This window comes from Ranitomeya imitator, chromosome 3, assembly GCF_032444005.1.
Source record: "Ranitomeya imitator isolate aRanImi1 chromosome 3, aRanImi1.pri, whole genome shotgun sequence".
NCBI classification, from domain to species: domain Eukaryota; kingdom Metazoa; phylum Chordata; class Amphibia; order Anura; family Dendrobatidae; genus Ranitomeya; species Ranitomeya imitator.
In genome coordinates this window covers 678,151,258-678,168,168 of record NC_091284.1, presented here as the reverse complement: position 1 = coordinate 678,168,168, position 16,911 = coordinate 678,151,258, and the positions used below count along the sequence as shown (strand labels likewise).

General features: G+C 44.3%; 1 protein-coding gene across 1 annotated transcript in view; it reads left to right on the top strand.

The window, feature by feature from the left end:
• LOC138670761 (protein LBH-like) overlaps positions 1–16,289 on the top strand; it is an 86,707-nt gene extending 70,418 nt beyond the window's left edge. Inside the window, exon 5 of the mRNA XM_069758387.1 lies at positions 15,466–16,289. Within this exon, the coding sequence (XP_069614488.1) occupies positions 15,466–15,512 (47 nt within the window). The 3' untranslated portion in view covers positions 15,513–16,289. The remainder of the gene's footprint in view (positions 1–15,465) is intronic.
• Positions 16,290–16,911: the final 622 nt, after the last annotated feature.

The following is a 16,911-nucleotide window of genomic DNA, read 5'->3' as shown; positions in this document are numbered from 1 at the left end:
TTATATAGTATGCTAATTGCCCCTGAGTGAATGAAGCTGAGCGGCGTATAGGCGCATGCGCAGCCGCCCGGACCACGGACCCATCCACCCGGCGTCACCCCGACAACACGCACAACACCAAACCCCGCCCACGTAGATCACGTGGTAGGGGAAGGCGGAGAACACGTCACCAGGGAGAAAGACGCCGCTCTGAATGAAGCCGGAGCCAGGGAAAGCCGCGCATGCGCACAGCCGCCGAGCTGCAACTCAGGGGAAGATAAAGCGGCAGAAAGCAAATATTCTAGTCCAGATAAGCTGCAGCTCAAGGGAACAGTACGGCGGCAGAGAAATACTCTAATCCAGATCGCTATACAAATAAATACCCTAATCTTACTACTAGCCACACATGGCAACAGTATAAACATAATAGGAAAAATAGACATATACACAACAGAATACAAATATAATAATATGCAATATAACAATCTTCAAGGACTGGTATGTCTTCCAACGAACTCCAAATCTTCGTTCAAAGGCTAGTGCGATTCTTGCATAAAGGATATAGTTCAGGTAAAATATTTGAGGACCCGATACTGTAAAAATATGCAAAATAAAATTAGTAAATAATGCATGACAATAGTTACAAAAAATACCTGTAAGTAAAAAAATTATTTTTATTAAAAATTAAATAATAAAGCATAAATAGTTAAAAGCAGCTAAAATATGATGACATTAAAAAGAGAGAAAGAAAATATGATCAGAGAAATGAAGAATAATTTAACGCCTCATTGAGACCCAGAGGTTGGAGAGTACGGAGGGTCCATATCCATCTGCTTTCTTTTTGAGCAAGTCTGCGGCTAACATTACCACCGCGTAAATCGGTAACAATCCTATCTATACCGATCACTCGGAGGCCGGTAGGATCACATCCATGATGAATTTTAAAATGCCGTGGTAGCGTTTTTAAATGTTCCACAGTTTCTTCCTTTGCTGCTGCTCTGATGTCTCTAACGTGTTCACGCACACGTAATTTCAAAGGCCTGGTAGTGAGCCCCACATAGATCTTAGAGCACGGACATGTTGCATGATAGATTACTGCTTTTGTGTTACACGTAATTGTCTGCGTAATTTTATATGATTTATTGTCTGAACCAACAAAGCTGGTAGCACAGTCTATATTGGGACATGCAACACAGTTGCCGCAAGGGGCACAACCCCATTTCTCAATAGGCTTAGAAACCAGAGAGGGAAAGAGTAATGACTGATTATTAACAGGATAGAAACTTTTAGTGAGATGATCTTTCAAATTGCGTGCACGGCGTGCCGTAACACACGGACTCTCAGATATATATTGCTTCAAAACAGGATCACTCGTGAGTATAGGCCAATGTTTAGATAAAATCTCCCGCATCATCTCCCAATGGGAATGGTACTCTGTAATAAATCTCGTTTTAGTTTCTTTTTGAGGCTTACTTGTAGAAAAAATTAAATTATTCCGTTCTGTTTTCAAAGCACGAAAATAGGCTCTCTTTACACTTCTGTGGCTGTACCCACGATCTAAAAATCTTTTTTTCATTTCTTCTGCTCTCATTTTAAAATCCTCAGAAGATGAGCACACCCGTCTAAGCCTTAAAAATTGCCCAATAGGTATAGCGTTAATGACATGTTTTGGGTGTGACGAAGAGGCATGTAAGACTGAATTTACTGCCGTTTTTTTACGAAACAAGTCGGTCTGAAGCATACCAAAATTGTCACGCTTGATAGTTATATCTAAAAAATCAACAGAATTAAAATCAGAGTGACATGTCAGTTTAATATTAAGCTGGTTAGTATTTAAAAATTTAATAAAATCTAAAAGTTCAACCGAAGTACCACGCCAGATAAAAAATACATCATCAATAAAACGGGTCCAAAAAACCACCCAATCCATGGCATCGGTAGAAAAAAGCTCCCTCTCCCACAGCCCCAGGAACAGATTTGCGTATGAGGGCGAACAAGCTGCACCCATAGCTGTTCCCTGGAGCTGCAGGAACCCATAATTTTTTTACTTTTAATGGCTCCTTCTTCCTGCAGCTCCAGGGAGTACCATTCCCATTGGGAGATGATGCGGGAGATTTTATCTAAACATTGGCCTATACTCACGAGTGATCCTGTTTTGAAGCAATATATATCTGAGAGTCCGTGTGTTACGGCACGCCGTGCACGCAATTTAACATAGTAACATAGTAACATAGTAAGGCCGAAAAAAGACATTTGTCCATCCAGTTCAGCCTATATTCCATCATAATAAATCCCCAGATCTACGTCCTTCTACAGAACCTAATTGTATGATACAATATTGTTCTGCTCCAGGAAGACATCCAGGCCTCTCTTGAACCCCTCGACTGAGTTCGCCATCACCACCTCCTCAGGCAAGCAATTCCAGATTCTCACTGCCCTAACAGTAAAGAATCCTCTTCTATGTTGGTGGAAAAACCTTCTCTCCTCCAGACGCAAAGAATGCCCCCTTGTGCCCGTCACCTTCCTTGGTATAAACAGAGCCTCAGCGAGATATTTGTATTGTCCCCTTATATACTTATACATGATTTGAAAGATCATCTCACTAAAAGTTTCTATCCTGTTAATAATCAGTCATTACTCTTTCCCTCTCTGGTTTCTAAGCCTATTGAGAAATGGGGTTGTGCCCCTTGCGGCAACTGTGTTGCATGTCCCAATATAGACTGTGCTACCAGCTTTGTTGGTTCAGACAATAAATCATATAAAATTACGCAGACAATTACGTGTAACACAAAAGCAGTAATCTATCATGCAACATGTCCGTGCTCTAAGATCTATGTGGGGCTCACTACCAGGCCTTTGAAATTACGTGTGCGTGAACACGTTAGAGACATCAGAGCAGCAGCAAAGGAAGAAACTGTGGAACATTTAAAAACGCTACCACGGCATTTTAAAATTCATCATGGATGTGATCCTACCGGCCTCCGAGTGATCGGTATAGATAGGATTGTTACCGATTTACGCGGTGGTAATGTTAGCCGCAGACTTGCTCAAAAAGAAAGCAGATGGATATGGACCCTCCGTACTCTCCAACCTCTGGGTCTCAATGAGGCGTTAAATTATTCTTCATTTCTCTGATCATATTTTCTTTCTCTCTTTTTAATGTCATCATATTTTAGCTGCTTTTAACTATTTATGCTTTATTATTTAATTTTTAATAAAAATAATTTTTTTACTTACAGGTATTTTTTGTAACTATTGTCATGCATTATTTACTAATTTTATTTTGCATATTTTTACAGTATCGGGTCCTCAAATATTTTACCTGAACTATATCCTTTATGCAAGAATCGCACTAGCCTTTGAACGAAGATTTGGAGTTCGTTGGAAGACATACCAGTCCTTGAAGATTGTTATATTGCATATTATTATATTTGTATTCTGTTGTGTATATGTCTATTTTTCCTATTATGTTTATACTGTTGCCATGTGTGGCTAGTAGTAAGATTAGGGTATTTATTTGTATAGCGATCTGGATTAGAGTATTTATCTGCCGCCTTACTGTTCCCTTGAGCTGCAGCTTATCTGGACTAGAATATTTGCTTTCTGCCGCTTTATCTTCCCCTGAGTTGCAGCTCGGCGGCTGTGCGCATGCGCGGCTTTCCCTGGCTCCGGCTTCATTCAGAGCGGCGTCTTTCTCCCTGGTGACGTGTTCTCCGCCTTCCCCTACCACGTGATCTACGTGGGCGGGGTTTGGTGTTGTGCGCGTTGTCGGGGTGACGCCGGGTGGATGGGTCCGTGGTCCGGGCGGCTGCGCATGCGCTTATACGCCGCTCAGCTTCATTCATTCAGGGGCAATTAGCATACTATATAAACTAAGCCCTAATTAGCCTTTGTATACGCCCCCGGAAGAAGGCATTCAGCCGAAACGTACGTAGGGACTGAGCACCTATAGGTATGTGGAACCTCTTGTAACTATCTAGATCTTATTTACGTTATTTATGCCACTACTAGTGTTCAATAGCGGTGGATATATCAAGGCACTGTCTGCACTTTAGTGTTATTTTACCATCGCTGATATATATTTTTTGCTGTGTGAGTTTGTTAGTCCCAGCGTGGTAGTGTGCAATACAAAATATCTAGTGTTACTTTTTAGCATATCCGCATTTCATCAGCGGCATTGTATACTTTATATGCATTTCACATTATATGTGTTTTTCTCGGTCTCCCATGACAGCACTACGGAGAGAGGGGATCCGCCCTTCAGGGACAGGAAACCTACAGATAAAAGGGCGGTACCTCTCCCTCGCATCAGTTGGTTTCCTGTCCCTGAACAGGGAACCTCTTTCCGGTGGTACCTGTATGAAGACCGATGGACCGGGACCGGGCGGTCGAGTACCGGCAGCGAGGAGGCTCCTGCCGCGGCTTGTCCGGCTCCCGAAGCCGCCACCGCTGGAACCGAGGGGTTCTCCAGGGTGAGCGGAGGGAGAACGCCGCCGATTCCGAGGGATGAAGGGGCGCTGGATCACCCGGAGCTCCTGTGCCGGTAAGCGCACGCTCCGGGTGTACTAAGATGGCCGCCGCTCCGGAAATGCGGCTGGACGTCCGGGTCATCGCCGCGCGCCTGCGCGGTAGCTTCTTTTCTCCCTGGACGTGACGCAGGACCGGAAGTGCGGGGGAACGCCGGAGGTGGCGCCAAATACAAATAGGGAGATGGTGCACACACAGTTGTCGCACCATCTCCCTGTAAATCATGGAGGACAGCGATCCACAGGAGCTGCAGCCTAGGCAGCAGCACCACAAGAAGACAGACCCTAAGAGCGCCAGGAGTGGGTCTAGCAGCCGTTCTACACAGCGCAGCAGGTCTGCTGCGAAGACTAGTTCACCTCCTCGGGAACCTTCCATTCCAGACCCAGGGCCCCCTCCAGAACCGGTACCTGCCTGCACGTCCGAATGGTGAGTTTATCTTCGTGAATGTATTATAACAGGGCTCCCTCTTCTCCCTTAATAGGGAAAGAAGAAGCTGGAGAAAAGGAAAAACAAATCCTGCCCCATCTGTGACAAAGCTTTACCAGTAGCCTGGGACAAAAAGCTTTGTAAATCCTGTATCCAGCGTGTGCTATGTGAGGAGACTCCCGACTTTGCATCAGAGCTAAAAAATATTATTAGATCTGAGGTTCAGAATGCTGTATCTTCCTCCAAAAAAGGACAAGATAAAGTAAAGGAAACAGTACAATCCCACTCTGTCCGATCCTCATCTGATGACGCAGATTCGGACGATTCTGACTCCTCCCTATCCTCCTCCGAGGAAGATTCAGGCCGACATTGTTTTCCCCTCGAGGAAGTGGATGCCTTAGTGAGAGCTGTTAGGGCTACTATGGGGGTGGAGGAGCCTAAACCTGACAAAACAGCCCAAGACGTTATGTTTGGTGGCTTGGGACAAAAAAAACGGAAAACCTTCCCTTTAAATCCCAATGTCCAATCCCTAATTAAAAAAGAATGGGAAAAACCTGATAGGAGAAACTCTTCAGTGCCCTCGCTTAAAAGAAAGTATCCCTTCGATGATGACGCATCCACTTCCTGGGATAAGGCACCAAAGTTGGATGTAGCGGTGGCAAAAGCCTCGAAAAAATTTGCGCTCCCATTCGAGGACATGGGTACCCTCAGAGACCCTTTAGATAAAAAAACAGACACATTTCTTAAAGGGGCATGGGAATCGGCTGGGGGTAGCTTGAGGCCTACTGTTGCGGCTACCTGCACCTCCAGATCTCTGATGGTATGGATCGATCAATTAGAGAGTCAAATTAGAGACGGGCTACCCAGGAATAAATTACTAGATTCTATCCCTGCAATCAGAGCAGCAGCAGCATTCCTGGCGGACTCCTCGGCAGACTCCGTACGGTTAACATCTAAGGCTGCTGCTCTCTCCAACGCAGCCAGAAGAACCTTATGGCTCAAAAGCTGGCCTGGGGATCTCCAGACAAAGCTGAAGCTATGTTCTATTCCGTGTGAAGGAAATTTTCTGTTTGGAGAGACCCTGGATGACATTCTCCAAAAAGCAGGAGACAAAAAGAAAGGGTTTCCAAATTTGGGCCCAGCCCCATTCAGGCAGTCCTTTCGGAATCGGAGATTTTTCCGCCGCAGACCACCCAGGGAGCAAAATAAATGGGAAGAAGGCAGGAGAAGGGATAGAGGTTACCTCTTTGGCAACACCTCTCGTGACAAAAAACCCGCCAAATGACATTGTGCCTACGGTAGGGGGAAGACTCACATCTTTCCTTCCCGCCTCGGAGAAAATATCCAACAACACCTGGATTCTAAACATCATACAGTACGGTCTAAAAATAGATTTTATTTCTTTTCCTCCCCGGAAGTACATAGAAACAAAAATAAGATCTTCAGTGGCAGAACAAGCAGCTTTAGAGAAAGAAATCATTTCCCTACTGCAAAAATCTGTAATTCAAGAAATCCCTCCTCAGGAAGTAGGAGAAGGGTTTTTCTCCCCTCTTTTTTTAGTACCAAAACCCGACGGGTCCTTTCGGACCATTATAAAGCTAAAAAACCTGAACAAATACGTAAAAAATTACAAATTCAAAATGGAAACAATAAAGTCCACCATAAAAATCCTGTTTCCAAATTGCTACATGGTCGTGATAGACCTAACCGATGCATATTATCATGTGCCCATCCACAATCAGTCTCAAAAATTCCTGAGATTGGCAGTTCCCATAAAAGGACAATTAAGATTTTTTCAGTACAGAGCTCTTCCGTTCGGAATCTCTATAGCCCCTCGAATATTCACGAAGGTAATAGCGGAAATGATGGCCCACATAAGGGAACAAAATATATTAATAGTCCCTTACCTAGACGATTTTCTCATCGTAAGCAACTCGGCCCAAAGTTGCAAAGAACAGAGGGACCGGGTGATGACTATTTTGACGGACTTGGGGTGGCTCATAAACTTAAAAAAATCAAAGTTGGAACCCTGTCAGGCACAGGAGTTCCTAGGTCTGACATTAGACTCCCGAGTCCAAGAATGTCGACTTCCAAACCCCAAAAAAAGACAACATATTAGCCATGATAACGCGAACTTTTCACCATCCTTCCATGACTCTAAGGAGAGCAATGTCGCTACTAGGCTCTCTGTCCTCATGCCTACCAGCGATACCCTTCGCACAGTTCCACACAAGAGAACTTCAGTGGCACGTACTCGAATGGCAGTCAATACTAAAGGACAACTTGGAAGGTCGAATCACCCTGAATTCCTCAGTTATTCATTCCCTTCGTTGGTGGGGGGAGACCCAAAACTTATCAAAGGGAGTTCCTTGGGTGACACAAATATCCCGGGTGATAACAACCGATGCGAGTCCCACAGGGTGGGGGGCTCACATGGGAGACAGAGTGGCTCAGGGAACCTGGTCAGTCCAGGAGCTATCAGCATCCTCAAACCAAAAAGAACTTTGGGCAGTGCTTCAGGCTCTTCTTTCTTTTCTGACCCATATTCAGGGACATCACGTCCGAATCTTTTCGGACAACAAAGTGACTGTAGCGTATATAAACCACCAGGGAGGAACAAGGTCTCAGGCACTCATGAGTTCTTCGGCCAAAATTTTCAACCTTGCGGAAGAAAATCTATTATCCCTCTCTGCGCTACACATTCAGGGTTCAAACAACGAGAGAGCAGATTACCTGAGTCGATCACTGTTAAAACAAGGCGAGTGGTCCCTAAACCAATCCATCTACGATCAGATCACAAAAATGTGGGGAGCACCGACAATAGATCTATTCGCCAATCACAAAAACAAAAAGGTGAACAAATTCTGCTCTCTGAACCCGGTAGGGAATCCACAGGCTCTAGATGCCTTTATGATTCCGTGGACTCAAAAATTAACTTATGCCTTTCCTCCAACTATTTTGATCCCGGCAGTCATTCGGAAAGTCAGAGAGGACAAAGCGAAAATGATTCTCATAGCCCCGTTCTGGCCAAAAAGGACATGGTTCTCCTGGCTGAGGATGCTTTCGATCTCGGACCCATGGGTCCTGCCGAATATTCCAGACCTTCTACATCAAGGGCCGATCTTCCACCCACAGGAATCGAACTTACATTTGACAGCCTGGTTTTTGAACGGGGACTATTAAAAGAAAGGGGTTTCTCAGATAACTTAGTCTCCACGTTGTTAAAAAGTAGAAAACCCATCACTACTAGAATATATGGAAAAACATGGAAAAAATTTCTGTCCGTCTCCAAAGTAAAAGTCCAAAATGGGCCTTCAATTACTAAAATATTGGAGTTCCTACAAAAAGGTCTGGAACAGGGGTTGTCGGTTAGTACTCTTAAACTACAAATAGCAGCTCTAGGAGCACTCTACAACCATAATATTGCGGCCAACCCATGGATAATTAGATTTGTTAAGGCGGTGATAAGATCAAAGCCATTACTCGCCCAGAAAGTGCCCTCATGGGACTTAAATTTAGTCCTTTCGGCGTTAACGGGTCCTCCATTCGAACCCATAGAGACGATTCCCATAAAAACTCTATCACTTAAAACCATTCTCTTGGTAGCGTTAACATCCGCACGCAGAATAAGTGACATTCAAGCCTTATCCTCTAATCCACCCTTCACTAAGATATTAGATGATAGAGTCACTCTTAGACCTGACCCGGCCTATTTGCCAAAAGTGGCATCAAAGTTCCATAGGTCACAAGATGTCTCCCTGCCATCCTTTTGTCCAAACCCAAAAAATGAGAAAGAGCAGAACTTCCATAATCTAGACGTCAGAAGGTGCCTAATCCAATACTTAGATTCCACCAGAGAGTATAGGAAGGAAGGCTCTCTGTTTGTCTGTTTCCAGGGTCCCAGAAAAGGATTTCGGGCATCCAAGGGTACTTTGGCGAGGTGGATAAAGGAGGCGATAGTCTTGGCATATTCATCCTCGGGGAATGAGATCCCAGATGGAATAAGAGCACATTCCACAAGAGCAGTAGCTACCTCATGGGCTGAGAGGTCAGAGGTATCAATAGAGCAAATCTGTAAAGCGGCCACCTGGTCATCACCATCGACCTTTTTTAGACACTATAGATTAAATCCAGCCTCTGTGTCTGACTTAACCTTCGGACGAAGGGTTCTCGAGGCGGTGGTCCCTCCCTAAGCTTAGTCTCTGCAATTCTCTCCGTAGTGCTGTCATGGGAGACCGAGAAAGTCGTAGTTACTCACCGATAACGGTGTTTCTCGGAGCCCATGACAGCACTCGCTTATTCCCTCCCATCACGTGTGCGGTGAGCACCTTTAATTACATATAATTTATATACTGTATATAGTTTGAGTATAGGCACGGGGTTCCTCTTTTAAGAAATGTTGTAATATGATTTTTTCTCTGTTGTAAACTAACCTGGAGATCCTCCGATGCTCTGTAAACCAACTGATGCGAGGGAGAGGTACCGCTCTTTTATCTGTATGTCTCCTGTCCCTGAAGGGCGGATCCCCTCTCTCCGTAGTGCTGTCATGGGCTCCGAGAAACACCGTTATCGGTGAGTAACTACGACTTTTTGCACCTTCTATAACGTCTGGTATTACTTTTATTAGGTACCTAGGTTGATTTATTTAATTGGCACTGTTTCACTTTATATTGGCATACTTTATACTATATGCAGGGATCTGCAGTGTGGCATTGTGCAATATAAATACCTAGTGTTACCTTTCAACATACTTGCATTTCATTAGTGGTACTTAGTACGGTATATTATATTTGCATGTATTTGCACAAATTAGGGACCCAGGTTTAGTATTATATTAGTACTGTTGCACTTTTTATTGGCACATATATTTTTACTATATGCAAGTTTTTTTCTGCATATCTTATATTATTTTTTATATTATATCTTATTTTTTGCACTTGACTTTCTAGTACTTTTTACACATATCATAGTTGGGTAGTGCAATATATATATTATATATTTTTTCTTATTTTTATTATTATACACAGTGGTATTTAGTTACTTGTTACACAATTTTTCTATTTTAGTACTTGTATTATATAATATATTTTGTATCTGGGTATTTATCATTACTTTTTGTGCATCCTTTGTGCCATATAGGCTCTAGTTTTTTGAGGTGTCTCATCATACCATTATAGTGTGCTCTTATTTTATCAGCTTTATTTGTGTATGTTATTATTTTTCTATACTTTGTATTATTTATATAATAAAATCAATTATTTTTATAAGTCTTTGTATTGCACGTTTTTTTGGGATGATTTATGTCTAGTAGTGCATGACATTTATTTTGCATACAAGTGGTTATCTATTGGATTACAGCTCTGACTTTTATGTCCATTGTGGCACTGAATTACCTAATCATAACAATACTGGAGGCCCAAAGTACTAATGATTCTCAATAGAGTGAAAAAAGAAGTTCTGAGACCATTTTTTTTTCTCTGCACTGTGTTTTGCCTTTTTTTCCCCTAGATAATTGGGTGGTTCAGGACACAGGTGTAGCGATGGACATTAAAGGTCTGTCTTCATGTGTGGATCAGCTCACGGCAAGAGTACAAAATATTCAAGACTTTGTGGTTCAGAATTCTATGTTAGAACCAAGAATTCCTATTCCTGATTTGTTTTTTGGAGATAGAACTAAATTTCTGAGTTTCAAAAATAATTGTAAACTATTCCTGGCTTTGAAACCTCGCTCCTCTGGTGACCCAGTACAACAAGTTAGGATCATTATTTCTTTTTTACGTGGCGACCCTCAGGACTGGTCATTTTCTCTTGCGCCAGGAGATCCTGCATTATGTAATATTGATGCGTTTTTCCTGGCGCTCGGATTGCTGTACGATGAACCTAATTCGGTGGATCAGGCAGAGAAAAATTTGCTGGCTCTGTGTCAGGGTCAGGATGAGATAGAGGTATACTGTCAGAAATTTAGAAAGTGGTCCGTACTCACTCAATGGAATGAAGGTGCGCTCGCAGCGATTTTCAGAAAGGGTCTCTCTGAAGCCCTTAAGGATGTCATGGTGGGATTTCCTATGCCTGCTGGTCTGAATGAGTCTATGTCTTTGGCCATTCAGATCGGTCGACGCTTGCGTGAGCGTAAATCTGTGCACCATTTGGCGGTATTATCTGAGCATAAACCTGAGCCTATGCAGTGCGATAGGACTTTGACTAGAGTTGAACGGCAAGAACACAGACGTCAGAATGGGCTGTGTTTCTACTGTGGTGATTCCACTCATGCCATCTCTGATTGTCCTAAGCGCACTAAGCGGTTCGCTAGGTCTGCCACCATTGGTACGGTACAGTCAAAATTTCTTTTGTCCGTTACCTTGATCTGCTCTTTGTCATCTTATTCTGTCATGGCATTTGTGGATTCAGGCGCTGCCCTGAATTTGATGGACTTGGAGTATGCTAGGGGTTGTGGGTTTTTCTTGGAGCCCTTGCAGTGTCCTATTCCATTGAGAGGAATTGATGCTACGCCTTTGGCCAAGAATAAGCCTCAGTACTGGACCCAGCTGACCATGTGCATGGCTCCTGCACATCAGGAGGTTATTCGCTTTCTGGTGTTGCATAATCTGCATGATGTGGTCGTGTTGGGGTTGCCATGGCTACAAGTCCATAATCCAGTATTAGATTAGAAATCCATGTCTGTATCCAGCTGGGGTTGTCAGGGGGTACATGGTGATGTCCCATTTCTGTCTATTTCGTCATCCACCCCTTCTGAGGTTCCAGAGTTCTTGTCTGATTACCAGGATGTATTTGATGAGCCCAAGTCCGATACCCTACCTCCGCATAGGGATTGTGATTGTGCTATCAATTTGATTCCTGGTAGTAAATTCCCAAAAGGTCGACTGTTTAATTTATCTGTGCCTGAGCACGCCGCTATGCGGAGTTACGTGAAGGAGTCCTTGGAGAAGGGGCATATTCGCCCGTCATCGTCGCCATTGGGAGCGGGTTTCTTTTTTGTGGCCAAGAAGGATGGTTCGCTGAGACCTTGTATAGATTACCGCCTTCTAAATAGGATCACGGTTAAATTTCAGTACCCCTTGCCGCTGTTATCCGATTTATTTGCTCGGATTAAGGGGGCTAGTTGGTTCACCAAGATAGATCTTCGTGGTGCGTATAATCTTGTGCGTATTAAGCGAGGCGATGAATGGAAAACTGCATTTAATACGCCCGAGGGCCATTTTGAGTACCTAGTAATGCCATTCGGACTTGTCAATGCTCCATCAGTGTTTCAGTCCTTTATGCATGACATCTTCCGAGAGTACCTGGATAAATTCCTGATTGTATACTTGGATGATATTTTGGTCTTCTCGGATGATTGGGAGTCTCATGTGAAGCAGGTCAGAACGGTGTTTCAGGTCCTGCGTGCTAATTCTTTGTTTGTGAAGGGATCAAAGTGTCTCTTTGGTGTTCAGAAGGTTTCATTTTTGGGGTTCATTTTTTCCCCTTCTACTGTCGAGATGGACCCTGTTAAGGTCCAGGCCATCCATGATTGGACTCAGCCGACATCTCTGAAAAGTCTGCAAAAGTTCCTGGGCTTTGCTAATTTTTATCATCGCTTCATCTGCAATTTTTCTAGTATTGCTAAACCATTGACCGATTTGACCAAGAAGGGTGCTGATGTGGTCAATTGGTCTTCTGCTGCTGTGGAAGCTTTTCAAGAGTTGAAGCGTCGTTTTTCTTCTGCCCCTGTGTTGTGTCAACCAGATGTTTCGCTTCCATTCCAGGTCGAGGTTGATGCTTCTGAGATTGGAGCGGGGGCTGTTTTGTTGCAGAGAAGTTCTGATTGCTCGGTGATGAAACCATGCGCCTTCTTTTCCAGGAAGTTTTCGCCTGCTGAGCGAAATTATGATGTTGGCAATCGAGAGTTGCTGGCCATGAAGTGGGCATTCGAGGAGTGGCGTCATTGGCTTGAAGGAGCTAAGCATCGCGTGGTGGTCTTGACTGATCATAAGAACTTGACTTACCTCGAGTCTGCCAAGTGGTTGAATCCTAGACAGGCTCGTTGGTCGCTGTTTTTTGCCCGTTTTGACTTTGTGGTTTCGTACCTTCCGGGCTCTAAAAATGTTAAGGCGGATGCCCTGTCTAGGAGTTTTGTGCCCGACTCTCCGGGTTTATCTGAGCCGGCGGGTATTCTCAAAGAGGGAGTAATTGTGTCTGCCATCTCCCCTGATTTGCGGCGGGTGCTGCAAAAATTTCAGGCTAATAAACCTGATCGTTGCCCAGCGGAGAAACTGTTTGTCCCTGATAGGTGGACGAATAAAGTTATCTCTGAGGTTCATTGTTCGGTGTTGGCTGGTCATCCTGGAATCTTTGGTACCAGAGAGTTAGTGGCTAGATCCTTTTGGTGGCCATCTCTGTCGCGGGATGTGCGTTCTTTTGTGCAGTCCTGTGGGATTTGTGCTCGGGCTAAGCCCTGCTGTTCTCGTGCCAGTGGGTTGCTTTTGCCCTTGCCATATCCATATCTCTATGGATTTTATTTCAGATCTTCCCGTCTCTCAAAAGATGTCAGTCATTTGGGTGGTTTGTGATCGCTTCTATAAGATGGTCCATTTGGTACCCTTGTCTAAATTACCTTCCTCCTCTGATTTGGTGCCATTGTTCTTACAGCATGTGGTTCGTTTACATGGCATTCCAGAGAATATCGTTTCTGACAGAGGTTCCCAGTTTGTTTCGAGGTTTTGGCGAGCCTTTTGTGCTAGGATGGGCATTGATTTGTCTTTTTCCTCGGCTTTCCATCCTCAGACAAATGGCCTTTGGCTGAGTTCGCCCTTAATAATCGGGCCAGCCCGGCTACCTTGGTTTCGCCGTTTTTCTGCAATTCTGGTTTCCATCCTCGTTTCTCTTCAGGGCAGGTTGAGTCTTCGGACTGTCCTGGTGTGGATACTGTGGTGGACAGGTTGCAGCAGATTTGGACTCATGTAGTGGACAATTTGACCTTGTCCCAGGAGAAGGCTCAACGTTTTGCTAATCGCAGACGCTGTGTGGGTCCCCGACTTCGTGTTGGGGATTTGGTTTGGTTGTCTTCTCGTCATATTCCTATGAAGGTTTCCTCTCCTAAGTTTAAACCTCGTTTCATTGGTCCGTATAGGATTTCTGAGGTTCTTAATCCTGTGTCTTTTCGTTTGACCCTTCCAGATTCTTTTTCCATCCATAACGTATTCCATAGGTCATTGTTGCGGAGATACGTGGCACCTATGGTTCCATCTGTTGATCCTCCTGCCCCAGTTTTGGTGGAGGGGGAGTTGGAATATATTGTGGAGAAGATTTTGGATTCTCGTGTTTCAAGACGGAAACTCCAGTATCTGGTTAAGTGGAAGGGTTATGCTCAGGAAGATAATTCCTGGGTTTTTGCCTCTGATGTCCATGCTCCCGATCTTGTTCGTGCCTTTCATATGGCTCATCCTGGTCGTCCTGGGGGCTCTGGTGAGGGTTCGGTGACCCCTCCTCAAGGGGGGGGTACTGTTGTGAATTCTGTGCCAGAGCTCCCTCCTGTGGTCACAAGTGGTACTTCGGCTGATTCTCTCTATGAGCTTCCGTTGGTGGAGGAGAGTGGTACTGCGGCTTCTGAGTTTCCTTCCTCAGGTGATGTGGTGAAGTCGTTAGGTGCTGCTCTATTTAACTCCACCTAGTGCTTTGATCCTGGCCTCCAGTCAATGTTCTAGTATTGGACTTGCTTCCTCCTGGATCGTTCCTGTGGCCTGCTGCTCTGCATAGCTAAGTTGCTCTTGTGTTATTTTTGTTTGCTGTTTTTCCTGTCCAGCTTGCGTATTTGGTTTTTCTTGCTTGCTGGAAGCTCTGGGACGCAGAGGGTGTACCTCCGTGCCGTTAGCCGGTACGGAGGGTCTTTTTGCCCCCTTTGCGTGGTTGTTTGTAGGGTTTTGTGTTGACCGCAAAGTTACCTTTCCTATCCTCGCTCTGTTCAGAAAGTCGGGCCTCACTTTGCTAAATCTATTTCATCTCTACGTTTGTCTTTTCATCTTAACTCACAGTCATTATATGTGGGGGGCTGCCTTTTCCTTTGGGGTATTTCTCTGAGGCAAGGTAGGCTTGTTTTCTATCTTCAGGCTAGCTAGTTTCTCAGGCTGTGCCGAGTTGCATAGGGAGCGTTAGGCGCAATCCACGGCTGCCTCTAGTGTGGTTGGAGAGGATTAGGGATTGCGGTCAGCAGAGTTCCCACGTCTCAGAGCTCGTTCTATGTTTTTGGGTTATTGTCAGGTCACTGTATGTGCTCTGACTTTTATGTCCATTGTGGTACTGAATTACCTAATCATAACAGCTGTGAATACCACTTCAAACTCTTTCATATTCAGTATGCTAGAAGAAAAATTCTAGTACCATCTTCTATACATACCGATATGTGCCATATCCATTCTGTCCCAACCTAAATAGTTATTTGGTGGCGATGTCAGGATTAGGACCCCCATTGATCTGATATTGATATTCTGCGTATTGGTCATCCCATACTAAACTGTATGTATCACTGCTGTATTTCAGATGAAACAAAGGAGGCAACAGAAGACCCAGAACCTGAGCAGGAATAATGTCCACAAGGCTGGCACTCTGGATACTACAAGAGTCTTAATAAATTCTAGGGACTGCGTACCAAATAGATAACTGACAGACCGGTGTGGTCAGGCTTAATCTACATTACAAACAAGGGAGCATACACATTAGGTCACAGCTGCTGATTTCATCGGGATCAACCCACCATCTAATGTGTATGGGGGCTTCAGACTCTCCTCCAACATCATCAAGAATTTAACCCATAGAACCTTTTATTCTTCTATGAGATAAGATGCTGCCAGCAATGACTGGCAGTGGCTCGCTACACTCTCCCCGAAACAGGCATTCATTGTATGGTGGAAGTTGGAAAAGATAGCTGTCAGCCGAATTAGTGTTTGGCCTCCAGTTATCTATGGTGCATGGGGGGATCCTTACCTGTTAACTAAAAATATGAAATTGAGAATTGCTAAATTTCATGTTTCCCTTGTTTGTAATTTACTAATTTAGGTCATTGAAATGTAATAAATAATGTAGCATGTGAATGTATATTTTAAAGCTTTACATTATGATTGTATTTTTTATGTTATACAAAGTGCATATGCAGTTATAGAATACCCAAACTACATCCCCCAGCCTATTTGGGTATGCTTTTTCAGTAGCTGGGGAGTCACAGAGAAAAGACCATTGCTATGTGAGTGTACCAGTGCTATAGATCAATTTAGGGCACATCCAGTGTCAACATTTTTTTTCAAACAGCCTACTTTCTGTGTTGTCCATCAAATTCATAATGTTGTATAAAGCATTTATCACAGAGATTTTGTTGCATATATATTGCATACTCCATAAATGCCTGATTATTGGGGCTTTAAGCATTGGGACTCCCATCATTCCCCTTAATAGGAATCCTAGAGGCCAGAGAAATGGTAAATACAAGAACAATCTCCATTCAAGTCAACAGTGATTATGGTATCAGCCTTATATTTACTTACATTACTCCCTTAAATAGCGCCATCACATTCCACAGCGCTTTACATACATTATCATCACTGTCCCCCTTGGGGTTCACAATTTAGATTCACTATCAGTATGTCTTTGGAGTGTGGGAGGAAACCAGAGAATCTGGAGGAAACCCACACAAACACTTGGAGAACATACAAACTCGCGCCGCGACTGGTTGTAACACTCGCGCGGAGACTGGTTGGTGCGGGCGTCTGGGGGTGTGGCCCCACTGGACCACAGACCAAACTTCCCTGGAAGGGGCGTAACTAAGTAGCTTCCTAGGTGTTCGCTGAAGCCTCTGATGGTGAGGTCAGACTTGTGCAATAGGAAGCTACCAGGTACCACTCCAGGGTGGAGTCGGACTGTGGATGCTGATCCCACCGGGGACAAGACACAGGCAGGCACGGCTGTGACAGGCAGACGGGCACAGCTGGCACT